The 21321-nt window shown below is 44.3% G+C and overlaps 1 protein-coding gene across 13 annotated transcripts in view; it reads left to right on the forward strand.

The window, feature by feature from the left end:
- LOC135394227 (nuclear receptor coactivator 2-like) overlaps positions 1-21321 on the forward strand; it is a 501016-nt gene that overhangs the window by 456205 nt on the left and 23490 nt on the right. For 9 of the 13 annotated variants that reach the window (XM_064624847.1, XM_064624849.1, XM_064624853.1 and 6 more), the window contains 9 exons: positions 210-789; positions 6006-6098; positions 10428-10676; positions 13099-13179; positions 14538-14570; positions 15938-16238; positions 17064-17497; positions 18201-18641; positions 19450-19641. In XM_064624847.1, coding sequence (XP_064480917.1) covers positions 210-789; positions 6006-6098; positions 10428-10676; positions 13099-13179; positions 14538-14570; positions 15938-16238; positions 17064-17497; positions 18201-18641; positions 19450-19641 — 2404 coding nt within the window. The remainder of the gene's footprint in view (positions 1-209; positions 790-6005; positions 6099-10427; positions 10677-13098; positions 13180-14537; positions 14571-15937; positions 16239-17063; positions 17498-18200; positions 18642-19449; positions 19642-21321) is intronic. The other 4 variants (XM_064624851.1, XM_064624852.1, XM_064624855.1 and 1 more) reach the window with 4 other exon arrangements.

Here is a 21321-nt window from a genome sequence, read left to right on the forward strand (position 1 = left end):
ACGGGCTTTGTGGCATCCGCTTCGACAAAGGGTGTCTCCACCCTAGACAGAGGGAGCTAGTATTGACCCCCCAGCCCCCGCGGGCACCCTAGTAGTACCTCTATACTTCAAGAGTGACATGGTGTGCTAAAATTTGCTGAATAACGAGCATTGCATTTTATACTTTTTGTAATGGAAATTGTGTTGTGTGTATCATTTTATTCATCTAGGGACAGCGAAGCCCCTTCAGAAGAAGCTCCGAGCCCGAACCCACGAAGTACTCCACAACCCGTCAACGGGTCTTCCTCCTCTACGACTTCGTCGTCCACGTCCTCGACATCAACAGCAGTGGTGGGTCTGAACGGAACTGTGACCACTGTGCAACCGGCACCTTCTTTCTCCACATTCCACCTGAGCCCACCAGGTGGAAGCCAAGACTTTCAGCTCCACGACCTCACCATGGAGATGTTCCCCTCATCGAGTTGGGACGAAGAGCCTCCCACTGAATCTCCGGCACAGCAGCCACCGCCCCCCGAGAGCCCTGTGCCTTATGCTCCATCCTCCTTTGCGGATGAGAGCGCGTCCGCATCGTCTGCACAGAAGCTGCGCAACCTGCTGACACAGGGTCTGGATGAAAGCGGGGGGAACGGCGGAGCAAATGATACTCCCAGCAGCAGCAGAGAGGAGGGTGGGCGGGCCGAAAACGTCATCCTTAGGGAGCTCCTGAACCAGGAAGATGAAGAAGGCGAATCGTCGGCAGCAGCAAACGTGCGGAAGTGTGACAGCGGAGGGAACAACATGTTGCGAAGGGTAAGCAAGAAGGCTTTCTTCCTCTTTTCCTTGCTCCACAGATGATTAGGATTGTGTGCATTCATTTGTGTGTTACTTGTTGGGAATAAAGTCAGCGAGAGGGGCTCGTGAGTGGGCTTCAAGTTCGGACAGAATGCCATGGAAATGATTGCCAAATGGGAACTTCCGTGAATTTTGGGAAAGACATCCTTTTCCTAATTGATAGAAGGGTGCTTGCAGGTGTGGTCTGCACTGTGATCGGGGACCTTAGCCTGCACTGTAAGCGGAGATGTTAGCTCTTACACATGGTGGCAAATGCTGCAGGTTTTCTAGGGAACTGCACCATTTATGCATTTAACTGGGAGGGGTTTAGCATTGCCTCAAACTTGGGTACCCGGCTTCCATCATCATCATGAAGGGAATGTGTCGCTAGCACTATGATGCAAGCCGAACTGTTCCAAACTGTTAATCCAAGCTCGAATATTTCATACTTCCGGTTAATTCAAACAAATTTAAAGATTCTGCTTGGCCCAACATGTTTTAAGTGTATTTAAAAGCCGATTAGTTAATGCTTTTCGTTCCCTCGTACAATGCTCGTTCCTGGGGATACAGCTTTTAATTTAACTTAATATCAGTGCATTGACACTCGAAGTATAAGAACCACTTAAACACTCTATATTGTGTTCAAGTTAACAATAGTAGTATACATCTTTCGTTCAAATTTATATTCTCACTCAAAAGAGAACTTTGTGATTAAAATCACAAAATATATACAGTGTAGTGGATTTCAAAGTATAGCAGGGTATTCAGCACTGCTGTATGTAATTTCACTACAGCTTTGTGCTCTGGCAGGTTATTGTGAGAACCACTTTTGGAAAGAAAGAATTGGTTCTGTGAAATAAGAGGTGTTTGTAGAGTCCTTCTAGCCACCAATATTTTGGATCAGTGCAGCTCTAGGCCAAGGAGTAGAACAGCCTGTTATGAATAGCAGCAGCTTTTGATGTGAGGCTGATTGCTGTTCTTGTTTTGTTTCGTGCTATTCTGTCGTACAGGTGTCATGTCTTCTGTGTTGTGAGTGTAAGGGGCCAGTGTGTTGCATTTCGTTAATTGTTTTGTTCGGATACCGCAGAACCTGCATATGATAACGGAATACAGCTAAAAAATTGCTGTTCGAAGCAATTTATGAATATTGTTCCAAAAATGTTGCGTGAATTATAATGGTAATCTATCATAACGACTACCCATTACATAAATGTAAAACCCAAAACTGTAACTATAGAGGCAGAGGTGTTCAGCGGGGAAAAGATTGCAACTGGAGACTCGGGTGTTTATTCAACTGTTTTTTTCTCCAAGCATCTGAGTCAGCGCCAGTGTCTGAATCCATTGTTCCAGGTTTCTAAATGTTTGTCTTTGCAGACATGCTTCAAAATATTACAGTGCTTTGTGGCATGCTGCATTCCCTGCTTTATTGGTGCATACCGTGAAATACGTGGGACTACTTTAATCCAGCCTATAGAGTAATTATGTGTGAAGTTTTTTTACCCCATTGCATTCGAACTGTCAATGATCTTTTGAGTCTTGCATCGTGGGTTTCTGTATTTTTTTGCCTTTGTCTTTGCCTGTCAAATGGCATAAAGTGGACTGCTTTGCATGTTTAAAAGTGTTTGCCTGTGTCCATTCTCTGTGCCATGTTTGTAATGGGATTGACCCATGAGCCACATTGCAGCGTCTACATGGGAAGTGTGAACCATTAGCAGTTGAGCTTTACATGACATATTCATGTATGACAATGCAGTGTAGACCATTTGTTGTCAACATCTGCTAGCTGCCAATAAATGACATTACTGTGTAAGGACACGAAACACTGTAAATGGACAAATGTGAGACTAATCGTGGGGTGTAAACGAGTTTTACCAGGGATAACCCTACTGAAAATGAGCGGAAAAACGGCTGAATAACGTTCAGACAGGAAGTTTTCAGTGGTTGCATTGAGAATAACTATAAATATGCTTCATGCAAGGAATGGTGACTAAATGTGCTATGAAAATTCATTTCGTACGATACAGGTTCCGTTGTTCCTTGAAAAAAAAAAAAACTATTTCACTGAACGTGGGACAATCCTAAATGGCCAACAGTGTATCTGTAGTTGGTTGTAGGAAATTTGAGGTTGAATGTCGTGTCACCATTTTGTTTTTTGGGACGTGGAATTCTTTGTAGCATGTTATGCTTCTCAGAGACCCAGTCAGAACTGCTGTACCACAAGCTCCTATACACCGAAATTACCTGCGCAACCAAGAGCGACATGGGTCTCATATGGCTAACGTATTTTTGTGGCCTGTGCAATCAATATAGCAAAACAAGTTTCCTGTTTGACTTGCAGAATTTAGGGCACATGCAACAAAGTGCTTCATGATTGAAGGCCTCCCAAAATTTATTCTCAAATAAAGCCAAAAGTGTCCCAAAGAACAACAATGAAAACACAGTAATCCAGGACCATTCACCTTTTGAGGAATGACCAAAATGAAGCCAATACAAGCTAATGTTAGTGATTGTGAAAACTTTAGTGTCACACACACAAAAAAACAAATAAACAAACAAAATTGAGATGTATACTGTAATATGACACATGCATCTCTGATAGTGATTTTAGGCAATAGTATTTGTAAACAGTGTGCCTCCGTTCGGCTTTTGGTATTGATTGCGTAGTAATAATGTTACATGCTGATAGTGCACACTGTCTATCAGGACTATCAGGCATAAGGGGCTCTTGTGGGTGATAGACTTCAGTGTGCAGTACAAAGCAAGGCAAAATTTAATACACCGAAAGAACAAGAACAGCAAAAAGGAAAAAAGGGAGAGCTATTTACCTTGAATTTCAGTGTGGAGGAACTTTACTGTACAGCAAAATAACTGACATTTACTATAAGGGTAGAGTCGACAAAAAGCAAGCAAGCTGGTGGTATGTGGTGGGTGGCACCCATGATGAAACCCCCCCGAGACTATGGAACAAAAAGGGACATATGGGGCTCAAGACTTGTGTATGTGTGTGCCCCTTTTTGTTCCCTAGTCTCAGGGTTTCTGTCATGGATAACTTTTACAGTTTTACAAGCAGAAGAACATGTTTGCCAGTGACGTCAGCTATGCAACATAGCTAATAAAAAAAGCAACTGTTTTGTGGTAGCCTGTGGTGTTCGCACTGTGTGAAAAATGCTACATCTTCGTGCAACCACATCCTAATGTTACATTTGTTGTTGAAGAAGGGTTCATGATTGTGCTAAATAGAAGCATGTTGCCATTGCATGTGTGTTTGAAGCATGTATTTAGAGAAGTGTGCCATGTTTTTTTATTGGAGCTTTGCCTGCATTTGTTTTTGCCTGCCAAAGAATGTGTGTTCATATTGCACTTGTATGTTGCCTCACGTCCAGATGTGCTTCTTGTAAGGATTATTTGCATGTTGTATTTTTTGCTGCACAAATATGCTCTTCCCTGCTACGGATGCCCTGTTGCATGCTTGTGTAGTCTGCTTTTTTTTTCGTTCATTGCACAACAAGGCCTGAAATTGTTGATGGTCTGAAATTTATAGCTGCCCTTGATGGTTGTGTTTTCTGGTTAGATCCTGTTTGAAACATAGTTTTAGGTCAGCTTTCTAATATCAGCTTCTCCCCTTGTGCAAGCTATGGCAGTGTTGCCATGTTGCTGTGATGAGGTGTTGATAGGCACACTTAAAGGAGCATGGAAGGGCTAAAAAAAGCGTGCTTGTATGTGCTGACGTCGTAACATGCTAAAAAGAGCTACAAGAGTTTGCTTGGCTGCAGTGTGCACGTTCTTGTAAACAAGTTTTCTCAGGACATGTGCGACTTCCATCGGGAATAGTTTGCACTCCGATGGAGCGCAAAATTTGGAGTGCAATTTGCACTGCCGGCGATGTGCAAACAGGCGAGCCCTTAATTTTTGGAGAATTAGAAAAGTTCATGAGCTTTATGCGGGGCACGTGAAAATTTTGCTGAAGACATGACACATAAGGGGAGATACCGTGGTGTCAAATTTTATCACAAAAAATTCAACTTTCTACAACATTATTGTCGCAGTTTTATTAAAATAACTATCTCAACTACTATATTTAATAAACGCCTTATCAATGCCTGTATCAAGAAACTCCGTGTGCGCAACCTCCGGTTTATCCCGCAATGGCTGCGATACTTCTATGTATTAACCAAGTGACGTGCAGCTCCTTCATAAATGATGTTGTAAAATTGACTTCGCTACCTTCTCCTCCATGAGCTGCTGCACATCCATGTCGGCGTACCAGAATGTGAACTTCTTTTTCATGTCGGACTTAAAGGTGCCACTGAAATGTGCATCTAGGTGCTAGAGGTCACCTGTGCAACCTGCAGGTATAAAATCGTACGCAATACTGTTCTCCCGTGGCTCTTGTAGGACGGTCTCCGTTGGATGCGCCGCAAACACGTCAAACAAGCATAATGCTTTGGCGTTAGGGTTTAAGCAAATCATCTGGCGTTCGTTCACATAAGGCACAGTGACTTTATCAATGTAGCGGATCCTTGTGTCTGCAGTGCTCCCTTGGTTAAGGGAGTGCGAGATTTTGTGAATATGTGCTTCCTGCGACATTCGCAAAAATTAAAGGCTCGCAAAAGAACAGGGCTTAACAGTATGTTCATATCGCGCAGTAAGAACATTTATTCGAGGTGCATACCATGCTTCTTTAACCTGCAAATCACATGTGTAACTCTGCATTTATGTTGGTCTACTGTGTTGGCCGAATGTTTTTTGCGCAAAAGTAGGCAGGTGACAGTAGATGCAGTCACTGCTGCCTTGATGTGGTGAAGGAACCACAGGTTGTCCCATTAAAGTTCAGGCATTTTCTTTTATTGCACTTCTACAGTGAAGTTGCATAATGTCTTGATAGTATGTCTGATTAAGTTCCTCCTATTAAATGCTGTGCCAAGGAATCGCCTTGACTTCAACATGTGAATAGGTCGGGCGTGCTACCATCAGCACATTGAAGGGGTAATATATGTAATTGCATGGAGTTGCATTACCTTTTATTGCCTTGATTGCTTGTTGTTGAAAAAAAATTAATATTGAAAAAATTTATGCAAAGCACACAAGTACATGGACTGATATTGTGTCTTAAACCGGATATGTGTGGATTGCACGCCATCGACCTCTATTCTGACCAAGGTGCAATCCTCTGTGTTTCCCTTTCCCTGGTATAGTTGCTGAATAATGACGACAACAGTGATAAGAGTTACCGCAAGTCCCAAGACCTGCTCATTCAGCAGCTGCTGAAGGCTGAATCTCCCGACAAGGTAATGACCTGCTGAGCCAGATTTTTGCTGCCTGCACTTCCTTGCCTGCCTACCTACCTACCTACCTGCCTGCCTGTACCTGCGACTACTACAAAGTACATTTTAAAGAAACAGTGAGACGATAGCAACCCAGTGCCTGTTTTTGGTGCTTGCCCCTTTTTCTTTGCACGTGCACGCACTCTTTGCTGTAATTGTTTTTTTATTTGTGACATATTTGATCGTACAGTTATTTATATATTCTTTCCCCTGTTATGGAGTCACTATGGTTTTTGCTTCCCAGTGACATTTGTTTGGCTTTGTTTGCTGTGATAGAAACTGCATTTTAAACGTTGCATGAGAACTTGTGAGGCTCGTTGCTTAGGTACCAGAACAATTCGGGAGCAGGTTGTGCCGAAGCCCACTCAAGCAGTTGCTGCGCGACTAGCACAGTTGAAGTCACTTTGGAGAGCATGATCCACATGTTGAGTTGCTTGCTTTTGGAGTGTGAATGCCTTGTGAGAAGACTAAGCTATCAGCTTCTTATGTGCACGTTCACGGGCCTCTTTTTGCATTACATGTATTTACTTGATACAGCACATCAAGTTTTGAGCTCGTTAGCTCTCTTTTCACCTCCTGCTTTTTCGCTCTGTAGTGTTGTTGCTACAGGTTTTTCTTATGCTGAGTCAGAGAGCTGTGTTTCAGGTATGGGTGCTTTTGGAGGGTGAGATGCCTTGGACTTGAACTCTCTAAGATAGCACCCTGTCCTTTTATGAACCCCTCAAATGATTCCAGATGCTGAGAAGAATGTCTGAGCTGTCGAGAGGATATTTTCGCGAAATTTGGGTGTTAGCTAACCTTACCTACTAGTGACAGACGAGGAGTGTAGCGGAGATTTGTCCAGAAGCCCACGGACTGTATAGACATTAAACGTTAGCGAGTCGTATTCTATATGTCATAAGCAGTACTGTATAAGTATAAAAGGTGTGCGTATACACAGTGTGCATATTACATATGCAATAAAGTGCATCCTTAGTAGTCAGTGTAAATAGTAATGCGGAACTCTTGCTACTTGCATGCAGCAAATGGGTATTTGGTAATCGAAACAGAAAAGGTATATTACTGAAATTGTAGATGGTAACGATAACAGAAACAAACACACACCACAGTGCTCCATTACAGGAAACAGAAACTGAAACGAAATTTGTCGTCCGGTGTTGAATTTGGGCAATGGCAATTCCTGTTGTGCAATGACATTTGAATGACTTTTATTTTGTTTTTGTATTTTGATGACTTAATTCCCTATAAGGCTCTAAATATTACACACGAGTATGGAAACAAAGCGCTATATCAGATCTCGAGGGTACATCCTTAGTTTACCTCGTCCCAATCCTCATAACCCCATGACACCAACACATCACTACTATACTGCACCATAGCATGAGGATGACAGCCTACGATTTTCGGTTTATTTTTTATTTACGATTAACTTTTTACTTTTTTTACTTTCACCGTGGCTGTGGCAGTATTATTTAATACTGAGAGCATCCGCTTATGAATGCGACATTGGATGAAGGTTACACCGATTTTGGGTTGCTGGACTCAGTGACTGAAAGACTGGAGACATGTTCCTACATCTTCGAAAACATCTGTGGCGGCCCGTGGAAGACGACGATGATGCGCCTCTGCTGCCACGCGCTACGGCGCTGGCACGGCAGTTCTACCGGCACCGTCCTAGCGTGAGGCCACGCACATCTGCCCGCTGGGACATTCCATCATCGCCGGTCAGGACTCATGTAGAGGAACACCACCTCCTCTACATTTGGTGACCCGAACAACGAACACCATGTTCGGCGTAATTCGGCCATGCAACATCCTAAATTTTTCGGCAAACCAGCAGCGAACCACCCTCTAGCAGGCAAGGCGCACCGGGACCACTGTTCCACCGGGGACCCGCAAGGAGACCACAGCAAGCTCAGTCTACGGCCCCCACCGGCTTCGCGATGGTCCTCCCCGGCACTTCTCTGGCGGCAACCGGCATTCACGCTGTCGTACCGGTCGCGGTACTCTCGCCCACTCAGCAACTCAACACAATCAGCAACAAACAGCTCCCAACAACGATCAGTCAACGCACTCCCTCAGCAGCAAGCAACGCAGCAACTCAACGCCACACAACGCACTCAAGCACCCAACCACTCAGCACTCACAACTCATCTCTGGAACCCGCCCGGACCGCAGCGCTCTTCTTCCCGCCATCCCGCTGCTGCATCAACAGCCACAATCGCAAGCCGTATTTCCAATCGTCCACCATCCACGAGTCGTCCTCATTCTCCTCTTCATGGTATCGACGCGGACCTCAACCGCATGCACCGCTCCGCGTCTGAGGGGGGGAGTGATGTGGCGGCCCGTGGAAGACGACGACGATGCGCCTCTGCTGCCACGTGCTACGTCGCTGGCACGGCAGTTCTACCGGCACCGTCCTAGCGTGAGGCCACGCACATCTGCCCGCTGGGACATTCCATCATCGCCGGTCAGGACTCATGTAGAGGAACACCACCTCCTCTACACATCTTGCAAGATGTGCACATCCCAACGATGTAAAATCACTTGTGCAGTGTGTATGCATGAGACCGAAGCAGCACTTGTGCAAAACAGGGTGCTGACTGAGCCAGGCTGGCTGTCCTCCCGCAGCTCTGTAATAGCGGTTTCATTACCGGAAACAGTAACAGAAACGTAACGGAAATGAAATTGAGAGGCTGGTATGAGAAACGGGTAACGGGAACAAAAATATAGCAGTAACGAAAATGGAAACTGTAACGAAAATACGTCAGTTACCCTTCCCTGCGTGCATGTGCATGTGCATGACGATCTGTTCAAAGAACAACATGGGGCCTCGCCACTATACACCTGTGCAAACCACATCAATCTCCTTTTGCAATAAGTTGCCAAGTCATTTGCTTTCATGTGTCACTGCATAAACAGCTTGTCTTGACACATAGGAGCTCTTCCAAATATGGGTAATTTTAATGTCACATTGTTATTGGTATTGTTGCTACGTGACTCTAGCACATATTCTAAATAACAAGGAATAGTGTGTATCCTGCTCTCTTTTGTGCTGTCTCAACCCCTATTCATTATCTATACAAAGTTCCTGTTCACTAATTGATTTACGTGTTTCAAATATTAATCACAGACTCGCAAGAATTGTGACTGAAGGATGGTTAATGCCTTGCAGATATTGCAATGTGTCAAGGGTTGAAACCAGTTCTATCTGCTCTGTGCTTCTCATTAGATTGGAAATCCATACCTGCAAGCTGAAGCCCAAGTGCTACGTAATGCATGTTAGTTTTTGCACAGGATAACATCGGCACAACACAAGTTAAAGCATTCATTGAGCAGCTTTTTCATGTACATTATTACTGTGGGTAGTTCGAGGACTTTCAGACAGTGAGATGCAGTTGGCAGGATGCAAGGGGGAATACCTGACGACATGAATGCACATCACGTACACAATTTTGCACCAGTGAGCTTGCAATTGAAGGGGCCATTATAATATTTTTTTTCGATCTTGTGAGATGAAAATGTTAGCACGAGGAAACATCTACTCACTGGCTGGTATTTCCGTCTTCATCCTGTGATGGACTGAATGAAAATTGTCAGTCATGTAATTTTTCGAAACCTTCGAGCATTGCATGCGTCATCTTTCTAACGGAGTCGTCATGGGTAGGGAGGGCATTCTCAGCATTTCGCATTGGGCACACCCTAGCAGTTACCTTCTATGTGTTGTACACACAGTGTCAGCAACTTGGTAACGTTCTGCTATTTATTCATGTGCCTTGCTCTGAGTGTTCAGTTTACCAAAGACACCAGTAAATATCTGATCTATACCTAGTACAATTCACTTGAACTCTTTTGCATGATGAAACATTAAACTTCAGATTGCTATCAAACAGGAGAAAAGGATGAGGTTGTGTTAATATTCGTGTTAGTCAAATAATTATGTATCTTACTGGAATTCCAAATCTAATCGAATTTTTGCGTCAAAGGGAACCTATCTTTCAAACGGGGCATATAAGAATTGTTCCAAAGCTGCACCAGTAAGCCCAAATACGTTCAAGTGAAGGTATACAGCTTGGTATGAAGATTGTATGCATAATACACGTTTGGGCACAGCCCTAGAGAAGATTCGATTTGGCAGCCCCCGTTAGAGCAGTTGGTGAGGCCTTTGGTTGCAGGTGTTTGGCGAGGGAAGAATATCACCTCTCAAAAAAAAGCAGGAGCTTGTTTTTGTCGTAGTCTTTTTAAATGTTGAAGATGGCAGTCTACATGTAGACGTGGACATCCCTTTTATAGCCTGAAAGCAGCAGCACGGGCGGTCACGCTGGGATATCGGAAGCTGGTGGCAACACGGATACCCTGCTGAAGCAGCTGGGAATCGACCCCAATAATTTGGGTGGCGAAAGTAGCATCTCTGCGGCGCCCGTCAAGCGCAAGTCTTCGGAGGACCCCTCGGAACTCAGCGGCAGGGCGATAACTCCGGATGGGATGCAGTCCAAGAGGCCAAACGTTTCGCCACAGCAACCGCAAGGACGGATACCTACTGTAAGCATGCACTGAGTTTTTGCCTTTTTCCTTTAAGGGAGTTCAGAGGGCCATCCAAAAAAATTTCAGATTAAGACATCTGATGAAAGTGTGTGTGTCATTATACCGAATAGCGCGAAAGGTTTTGATGTGTGCAATTTGTTTCCCAGAAAAAAATCTCACATAAACATAGCTCCGCGCCTTCACCCTTAACTCCCCACTCCAGCTATAACGAGGATGAGGAGGTATGATGGCACTTCACCGATGACGGCATAAGGAGACTCGTTCTGGTTTGCTGGTCAGTGGGGGTCAGCAACTTGTCCCTTTGCCGCCATAAACCTGTTTTGCCAGTTTTCCTGGGGAATTGGGGATAAAAGGAGTGGCCGAAACATTACTGAGCAGGGAGAAAGGCTTTATCAGAACCCCGAACAGCCGAGTAACAGACGACAGCAGAGTAGCAGACAACATTTCTCTAGGCCAATCAGCGAGCGTTCTCCTTATAGCGTCAGCGCAAGGTTCCAGGCAGATCACAGGCTGGTACTGCTGTTCACCACCGTTGCGCACGGTGGCTTTTTGCGGCGTATTTTAAATTCAACTTCTGCGATAATTATGACTTTGTGGTGTAAATTACTTTGCATGGTGCATCTTACTGGCCTACTTAATTTTATAGGAAGAAAACCGGATGTTAAAAATGACTTCTGTGCTTCTTTAATGCACCGTATGACTAGAGCTTGAAGTTTTAGGGTTTAACCCGATACTTCCCCGAATTTACACCCCGAATTCAAGGTTGCCTCTTTAGGGGTGAAACTCGATTTTTACCCGGCAAATTATGCTCACCGAGACGTCTGTAGGAATGCACACTAACTTGTTTTGGCAGCAAACGCAGTTACATCACCGTGTGTACACAGCTAGTTCAGTTAGTATGAGCAACTGAGCCAGATTTCTACCTGAGTTGAGCCTACTGCGAGTTTTTCCACCAAAATTTGCATGAATTTAGAGCGCATGTTTATTTACCCGATTTTTACTCCCCGAATTTAGAAAAAAATATTTCCCGAAATCTTGAGGCTCTACATATAACTAAAGAACGGCCAAAAACTGCATGATAACCAAACTTTCCTCTCACATTGAATTGATTGGCATGTTTGGCACTGCTAATCAATAGAGTTTGAAACTCCAAGGTGTACCACACTGGCGGAGGTGGTAAGATACACAAATTATCTTGCTTGAAATTGGAGAAGATGCTACCCCTGTTTTGTGATCTGCTTCGGTAGCCCGAAACAAGTTGTTTTGATGAGAAACGAAAGTAAGAACTTGGTAAAAACCAGGCTTGGTGTCGGGAACAGTGGGCTCTGTGCAGCTTACTTTGCTGTAACCCCCAATGACCTCGCTGCACTTTGCATATGAGCACCCTGTTGGCCTTGTGGGACAACAGGCTTGCCAGGTATGGGATTGCCTTTTCTGCTCCCTTTTGCCCAGTCCTGTTCGGTGCATACGATTATCAGATTATAGATCTGCTTGAAACATATCAAAAGCATCATAAGTGACATCAAATGGCAACAAAATTCATGGCCTTCTAGCTCATTACCAACCATACAGATTTAAGTTCTAATAATTCAGACATTTGCAAGGATAAGATTGTTTGCCGCAGCTGTTCTTCCACAGCATTGCGCCTCTGCATGTAATTTGGTAGTGCTTTGAAAGTTTGTGCATGGAGCCTTTGATTGTTCAGGCAGTGTTCACTTCACACATGATGCTGTAGAATTAGGACTGTGCAAATATCTCAATTCTGGTTTTTGAATTGTGCGTTTTATGAGTACTCGATGCGATTACGATTAAAAAGGCTTCCAGTATATGTTTGAATCTAGTGCGCCTGTATTGACACATTCCTGTGTTGGAACAAAACTTGTTAGTTGTATGCCTCTGTACTTGGAACAACCCTTTATATAAGACAGGACTTGATTGCACATGATTGACCGAAGAGAATTCATTGTAACACGGGAAGTGAATGTAAGAGGTTTTGTGTAGTGCTCCAACTTACAGAATTCTTACATGACTACAAATGACCTTGGCAATCACAATTCTGTTGTGCTTGACAATTTCTAGGTTATGCACTGCTTTCTTATGATCTTTGAATGGCGACCCTCAGAAAACATAACTGTTCTGTAGTACCAGCAATGAGGGAACAAACTGAAATTTAACTGGGAATACAGCATCATTAAACAGGACTTGCAACTCAAGATGTGGCATGAGTGCTTACTCAGGACGTTGTGTAAGCTCAGCTTAATTTCCACAGCACTTACATCTGATTCCAGACAGTTTCGATATTTGCACAGTCCTTTGTGACCATTGTGCATGTGCCAGGCTGCTGCCTCCCGCATCTCGTTCCTGCATCTCCATTCCGTTATGTTCTCATCTCTTGTGTTTTATCCTCCTTGTACCAAAGATTTCTGCCCAAATTGCTTACGAAAAGACCGCCTCCATCGCGGTACACATCCTCAAGAATGCACGAGGCAGAATGATTCAGGTGAGGTGAGAAGGAAGAATCTAAGTGAACGAAAACATACTTCTCTTGTATAAATTGCCCTGTTGGAATTTTTGGGGGAGGGAACAACCGAGAATATGCCTTGACCGTATGCTAGTTTGTAGAATGAAATATAGCTAATTTATTAAGACCTCCCTGAATCCTGGCACATGCAGATACATTGTCCGGCTATGAACAAAAATAAAACAGGTGTACCACTTCACCGACACAGACCGGCGCATGTGCATGCGCAACCACAGCTAGCTAACTCACAGGTGCACGATTACATGCCTAGCACGTGCAGTTGTCTTGCCGGTTGACCAGTAATGTATTTGAAATTGTTAAAACTCCAGTGTATGGAGAAGACAATAAAGGACAAACACGAGACAACACACTCACTGTGCAGTGTGTGTGTTGTCTCGTGTTTGTCCTTTATTGTCTTCCCCCGCCCTGGGGTTTTATCAATTTTAGAATGTACCACCAACCTGCCCCAATTTTAACCTAGTTTTAGCAAATGTATCTGAAGTTCTGAGCCAGGACTGCCTGCACTATACGCATCCACACACATAAGGAGCATTAAAATGTTAACACATGTTCAGTCGGTGCTGAGGCACGCATTGTATGCGTAAGTTATTAGGCTGTTTCCGATTATGCAGACTAAAGGACTAACCTATCTACACTTCAGAGCTTGTCCATTACTTTTATTACATGGGCAGCTTTGTGAACATTTCCAAGTGAGAAGTATGCCAAATTTTTTTGCTTTGAATTGGTTTCCACAAAATGGATGTCTGTGTTGATAAGTATTCAGTTGAATATGTGTCAGGGATGGACAATTTATCTTTACACAAGGGGAATTTGTGAGCAAGCTTGACTGGGCAACGCATCTATACCACTATCCAATTTTTGCATCAGCTATCAAAAATTTAATGAAATTTAAACATGCAGCAATTTTTTTCCACTGTGCCTTTCTGTGCATTTCCCCCCTTTCTTCCATAGACTTTGAGCTACATAGATAGGGGTCCAATACATCACTAATTGTGTGGGTGTGGCTTGTCTCTTGGCAAGTTGGTGAAGTGGTCATCTACTGCGGCCTGTTCATAGCAGGACACAATCATGCCTCATCTTGTTTTCGCTTCATAGCCATGCTGGACCTGAGTTTTCCCCCCTTTTTGTTACGATAATGTGAATGTTGCAATTTGTGAATGTGAGTCTTATCATGCTGCATGTAACTGGACGTGCAGGCTCATTGTTCCCTAGCTTTACCCCTAGTGTTCTGTGCCACATCTGATTGCTGTCTTTTGCTTTTCTTTTTCGTATTGTGCACTGACTCTTTCCCTCCATTTTGCCGTCGTGCCATTTAGGGTGGTAGCGTGACCTATAGTCAAGAAATTAAGGTAAATAGCCACATTGCACAGTGCATGTCTGCCTCTTGCGGCCCAGTAGTTCTCTTTCCTCATCCTGAGTGTGCGTGCTTGGTGCTTTTGCATGGTCACGCATGTTTTTCCTGCCCATACTGTGTATTCACACGAGCGCCATGCCACGGAATATTCCGGTGGGAGAAAAAGCGAAAACACTGCTCACAGAGATGAAGTTCCGTCCGGCATTACGTTGAGCGTCCACACGTTGCGGAATATCGGGAGTGCTGTGCTGCACACTTAGCAGATGGCTCATAGCAGACGACACCGTCAGCGTCTTTTTTGTCTGCAGCGGAATATCTTGTGGCTGTGTCACAGGACTTTCCCTGTGGGTAGCAGTTTACGTGAACACTGGACGTTGAACACTCGCGCTCAGAAAGGAATGACGTTTTTTTGCGTCTTCCGTTTCTGCGAGGAATGTCGCTCGTGTGGATACACGGATAGTGTCCTCAGTCTATGCACATGTATTCTGTCATCACTAAGACTGTGTGAACAGCGTAGATGGACATGTACACCGTGTGCGAAAACTCTTGAATGCCATGAGGCTGTTCCTTTGTGCTCATGTTCAGCTAAGCTCTTGGGAAGCGAGACTGTTTGACATGAGCCCTCGCTCTGTCAGTAAATCTAAGTCTGAAAAGTCTGTCTGATGTCGGAGTTTTAGATTTTGAGTCTCTGAGTCTGTCAGTAAATTTTTGTCAGTTATACCGCAGGTGTGTCTTCACTGTGAATGTGAGTGAGTGAAACGTGCTGTACATGCAGATGTTTGTCGGAATGAAACTACGGTAATTTTGGAGAGAAAAAAAAAGCTGCAGAATGAGTTTTTATTGGCTCCAATTTTGTTTGATTTGGATACTCAATTATTTGTGGAAGTCTTCAATCTGGTGGAAGGCCGCTGTCTAAGGGGGGGTCAGGGGCGAATGGGCTCATGTGCACAATGCTGTTCAAGTATACAGCACTGTTTGTCTCTTGACCACAAGTATCACCTGCATGAATAACAGCATTTGGTAAATTGTCTAAAAGCTTATTTTGCACTGCAGCAGAAACTAGAACTAAACATGTTTAAATGTTGTTGGCAATGTTGCATCATTAGGTATGCTGCAACTGATGAGGAGTGGGACAAGGGCTCTAATGACTATACATTTTAGTGAAACTTGGGAGCTGGATTGGTACAAGAACGTAGTTCTTTCTTCCTTTAACACTGCAAGGTGCACGTACACACATTTTTCAGTTCTCGTTGACTGGAGTGTTTTGGGCTGTACTAATACATGCGTTAACAGAATTCAAGTTGACGACTGTCCACATGCCCGTGTGATGCAGTTGTGGAACCTTTTGCTCCTGTCTTCCAGGCCCATCTGGCTGGGCAGAACCCTATGTTGGCATCGATGTTGGCACAAACACCAAGACCAGTCCCATCCGTTCCCACCTCAATAGCCAATTCGATAGTGTCCCAGCTGCCTCAGGACAGGCTACCGAAAAACCTCGAAAAGAAACTAATCCACACGCCACCAACTGGTGCTGCCGCGGCTGGATTGGCTGTGTCGGCTACCACCAGTGCGACTACGGCTGGTGGGGCTGTAACAACGGCATCTCTCCTGCAGCAGCAAGGCAACAAGCCAATCCGGGCGCTCTTGGGGCTTGCACAGCAAGGTTAGTATGGTGGAACAGACTGTCCACACATTATCAATAGGGCCTGACGTTTTAGGGTTATACCCAATTTCACCCGATATTAACCCCCCGCCCCATTCAAATTAGGAAAAACTGGGTTTAACCCGATATTTCCCCGAAAACTGCTAGGCCAGGGGGATCCGAAGTCATCACAACTAACACACAACTTTGGAAACAGTGTTGTAAATGCAGAAATATGCTCATACAAACTGATAAAACAGAGACCCTCCTGCCTCTTACATGCATGGACTCTGTGTATTATGCCGAGTAAACTGATGATTTACAGCGGATACAACCCGATTCAACCAGAATTGGGTTGAATCAGGTGCAGTTCAACCCGATTACACTCGAATTATTGAAGCAAAATATAACCCAATATTTACCCCCAGATTTTGCTGAAAAAATAAAGTCCGAAAAAATCTGGTCCTAATTATCAATAAGGCCTTGTGTTTTAGGCTTGAACACCTTAAAACCAGTGCCTACCTCCAAATGTGCGTAGCCACTTAGGGTGGCAATTTGCCAAATTACAAATGCAGCCACCAATACAAGCACTGGAGCATGCAAAGCACAGCACATTCAGTACACCATTGTGGCATCTTCTGTTCATCTAATATGCGAGAGAAGCGTCCTTCTTTCTTCTTTTTTTCTTTACCTGAATGTCTCCTTTTTCACAGGATTTCACCCTATTTTAGTGCTTCTAAAGTAAAACCCTAATTTACCCCTCTGGTTTTCAAAAGCATAAAACCTGAAAACACAGGGGTCCAGTTATGAGGCGATTATACATGGTGCTTTCTTTACATTCCACAGACGGTGCCCTTTCGCTGCAACAGCAGTCGCAGCAGCGTGCGTTTGGTGGTGGCGGAGGACTGATTCACCAGCAACCACAACAGCCCCAGCAACCTGCGCTTCAGCAGCATCAGCAGGGTTTTCTCAGCAAGATCCTGATGACAGGATCCGAGTCTGCTCAGCGTGCCCAGCAGCAACAATCTCAATCACAATTTGGCACGACAACAAGTTACGCCCCCGTGCAGCAGCAGCAGCAGCAGACGACGACAGGAGGAAGTGTCCGAATCCCCAGCAGTGGTGCGAGTGCTGTGTTGTCCGAGCTCTTGGCAGAGACACGGGCCATTCAGGGGTCAATGGGAGGGGTCAGTCAAATGAGCATGGCGCTTGGAGCGGCGGCCGCGGCAGCAGCTGCAAACCCAGCACCCGACCCTTTGCTCTCTCAAATTCTTGATGAGGTATGTCTTCAATTCGTTATCATAATCTCTGTGCCAGTGGGGTCTTCCCAGTAGATATGATTGCCATGTCTGAGTTATGAACAAAGAAGGTGTGTTTGCCGTTGGGGTACACATACATACATACATACATTGGGGTATATATATGGGGGCCCAGTGTTTAATACCCATGGAATACGAGCTAATTTAGTGTTATTTTCGTGAAGTGTACTCCAACCAAACAAATGTTTTTACCTCCCGACTTGCGTCAGTTAGGATAAAACTTTGGGGGGAAAAGCTTCTGGCTTTTGCATTTGCGATATTCAAGAGTGCGTTTTATTGCACTCTTCTTCCCTCTTGCATAGGATAGTGCAAACAAGTACGTAACGATGTCATCCATGTCCTGTCAAAGTGCAAAGACCGTGCCATGACACGTGTGTCCGTAGCATACTTCCCGCTAAACAAAAGACATTCAGAGTTGTTCAGAATTTTGTCCAAAATAAGTTTACAGTATTATACTTTGCTGTAAAGCCACCAATAATACAGTTTCACCATGATGCAGTGTAGGTCAATGTAAGGGACTCTGACGTAATGAAGCTTCCAATTTCCCAAGTTTTTCCAGATTACATGACATGTCAGATACAGATTACGTAACACGCAGGATGTTTGGCCTTAGTGGTTGAAATCCAGTGCACCTTTCTGAACACCTGCCATTCTGCTGTTGTAGGTCTGGAGCATGCAGCAAGAGCTGAGCATTGAACCGAACACCACATCGGATGACACCATGCTGATGCACCTCTTGGATGAGGTGCTGGACAATTCTCCTCCAGTTGCAGCAGCAGCTCCCTCTCCTGCAGACCTCAATGAGAAGCTAGCAATCAATGCTATTCAGCAGCAACTGATGAGCTTTGAACCTTCTGCTTCCTCTGCTGCTCAGCAAGGGCCACCCCCAATATACAGTCAGCAACAGCAGCAGCAGCAACAACAACAACAACAGTCTCAGCAACAGGGTTACCAACCTCCTCTGTATGCAACTGCGCAACGTTCGCGCCTGCCTTCTCAACAGCAGGTTGTGCAACAGCTCCAGCAACAGCAGCAGCAGGGTCTTAGGCCTGGTCTTGCACAGTACATTGCAGCAGGCGGCAATGTGGCCAATGTGCCACCACAGGTAAATGGAACTGATAGATCCTTTTTGTGTGATGAAGTTAGCCGCGCTCAAATGGCCTCCAGTTCATGGCCAAGTAGAAGTGACTGATACTTTTTTTGCAGATAACCTTGAATCGAGCTGTTGTTTTCGAATAAGAAAACACTAGTCACAAAATTTTGTAAAAGGCTTCCTGCAAAGGTATTACGGACAGTGATGTAGTAATATAGTACAATGGTTTGCAAAAACATAAAGGAGGTAGACGGTCATTTGACTGGTAGAGTCCTGCATGAAGCAGTAGAGAGGGGACAGTTAGTAAGATGTTAGGTGCACAAAGATAGTGCTCTACCTCGATACCGCTGCCGACCGATATTTCGCACTCTAAACATTCAGTTTGCAATTTTTGAAACAAAACTTGTGGCTTCATCAAACTCTGCTTTATTCTAACATGTCTTAGGTTCCCTTTGAGTTCGAATTAACGGGATTGCAGTGTACTACTATCGGTTAGCTATGACTGTTATACTCTTTGAATCTTTGTTGGTTTTGTGCCATCTGTGTGATGTGACATCTCGTTGAGTACATCTTAAAGCTATATCTTCGACACTCATGTGATTCAGAGTTGACTTCATCGCAGTAATGTGCTTACTGTTTGCTCAATGGTTATCTGTCTTCCTTATTGTGTTGCTGTGTGGTGCCTTGCATGTTGCCCAGTGATATGTCCCTGTCACTGTCAAACTTAACACTCCACCACGACATTTAATGCCGCTCTCGTGGCTTTGATGTACTGCAAATTAATGAGATTACAAAGGCAACCTTTGATGTTCTGCAACAGATGCGACGCAATCTGTTAGAGCGCCGGCAGAAGATGTTTCTACAGCAACAACAGAAGCGTCTTCTAGCGCAGCAGCAACAACAGCAACTTACGATGCAGACGCAGCAACAGCCAGTGGCTGACCCTTTTCCTCCAGAGAATATGAACGACTTGCTCAACCACTCTGTGGCGCCCCCTAATATTGCCATACAGGTACATTTTGCACATATTCAAGAGCTACTCAAAATCGAGCCATGAAACTTATTGCAGTCACGTCATCTGTTCCTGTCATACATTGTACTCAGCACAGTAATTAAATCGTTGCAGTTAATCCGAGTTCAGGACCCAAGTTGGGTTTGTAGTACAATCAAACTCCTTTACAACGAAACTCAGGGGACTGCAAAAAAAATTCGCAGTAAAGGTATTTCCGTTAGAAAGGATGTCTATTATTGGACCTATAGGCTCCAGCGGGACCGCAAAAAAAATTTGCTGTAGTGGTATTTTCGTTAAAAAGGTGTTCGCTATAAAGGAGTTTGACTGTATTTCATAAATAAACGAAATAAATAAATAAAGTTTACAGAGGTATTTACTGTTACTTTTAGGAGCCTTTAACTTATGACTAGGGCCAGAAGTTTTCGGGAAATTGATTTTCTAAAATTCAGGGTGTAAAAATTGGGTGTTAAAGTTGGACGCAGTAATTCATGTAAATTCGGGTTTAGAAGCGACGCTGATTTATGCTCGTGAGCAACATTCGGGTTTTTTCAGGTTTTATTAAGCAGCAAGATAAAGTACCATAAAGGTAAATGCCACAACCATGACGTATTGACCAAAGAATATACAAGTTGTGAAAGAGGTAGAACAGTCACTATTGATAACGCGACATGCTAAACTTTGAGGAGCAAACTTTCTGGATAACCTGGTGCTTCTACTCGATGTCTTTGTTGACGTACAACACCATGCACATTCGCAATGTGTCCTCGTTCATAGAGGACCGGTCAGGCCGTTGGACATATCGCAAACAACTGAAAGTGCACTCGACATCACAACTTCCGCTGGGCACACAAAGCAGGTCAAGTGCAGCTGCCCTTAAGTTCGGATACTTGTGGTTTTCTGCCCAGTAATTCATGATGCTGAGGTCCTGAGTTTTAGGTACATCATCCTTGAGATACTCCTGGAACTGTCTTTCAATGTTCTCATCATTAGTTACCATAGAAAACAAATTCTTGTATGACTCAAAGTCTTGACTAACAGTGTTCTTTTGGAAAGGGTCTAAGACCACAGCTTGCCTCCACATCTCCATCTGTGTTAGTTGCTGCCTTTCAAGTCCTCTTAGATTTCTTGCACATGTTGAAGACCACTTATCACTCAGTGCAGTGCAAAATTTTGTCATGCTGTCCTTCAGCTCTAGTGCATACACTGTGGGCAGCATAGATAGAACTGTCTTTTGTGGTCCTTCTAAAGGGCAAGAAGCATTCTCCCGTATGGACTCCATTACAACAGACAGCTGTGTGTGTGCAAGATGGTAGTACTCTGGAAGCAAAATTCTTCCGCTTTCGAGCTTCTCTTGAATGGGCACAAGCCTTCCAAGAACTCCTTCAATTGAAATTGCTTTTGCATATATCAGTCCCTTTCTGTCACCCAGAAGCTCTCTTAGGTTGGACACCTTTGCACTTCCCTCTTCTCTTTCCACTAGCTCAGTGAGGCAGTCCCACATTTCAGTAACAACACACAGGCATCGGTAAAAGCTATACCACCGCACAGGTACAACAGCTGGGGGCTTCAGAATAGCTGTGTGTGGCAGACCATTTGCTGCACAGATTTCAATGTACACCTGATATAGGTGGTTGGCATACTTAAAAAGCGCACCAAACTTTATCACGGCGGCGCGAACGT

Source organism: Ornithodoros turicata, chromosome 5, assembly GCF_037126465.1.
Source record: "Ornithodoros turicata isolate Travis chromosome 5, ASM3712646v1, whole genome shotgun sequence".
Classification (NCBI taxonomy): Eukaryota; Metazoa; Arthropoda; class Arachnida; order Ixodida; family Argasidae; genus Ornithodoros; species Ornithodoros turicata.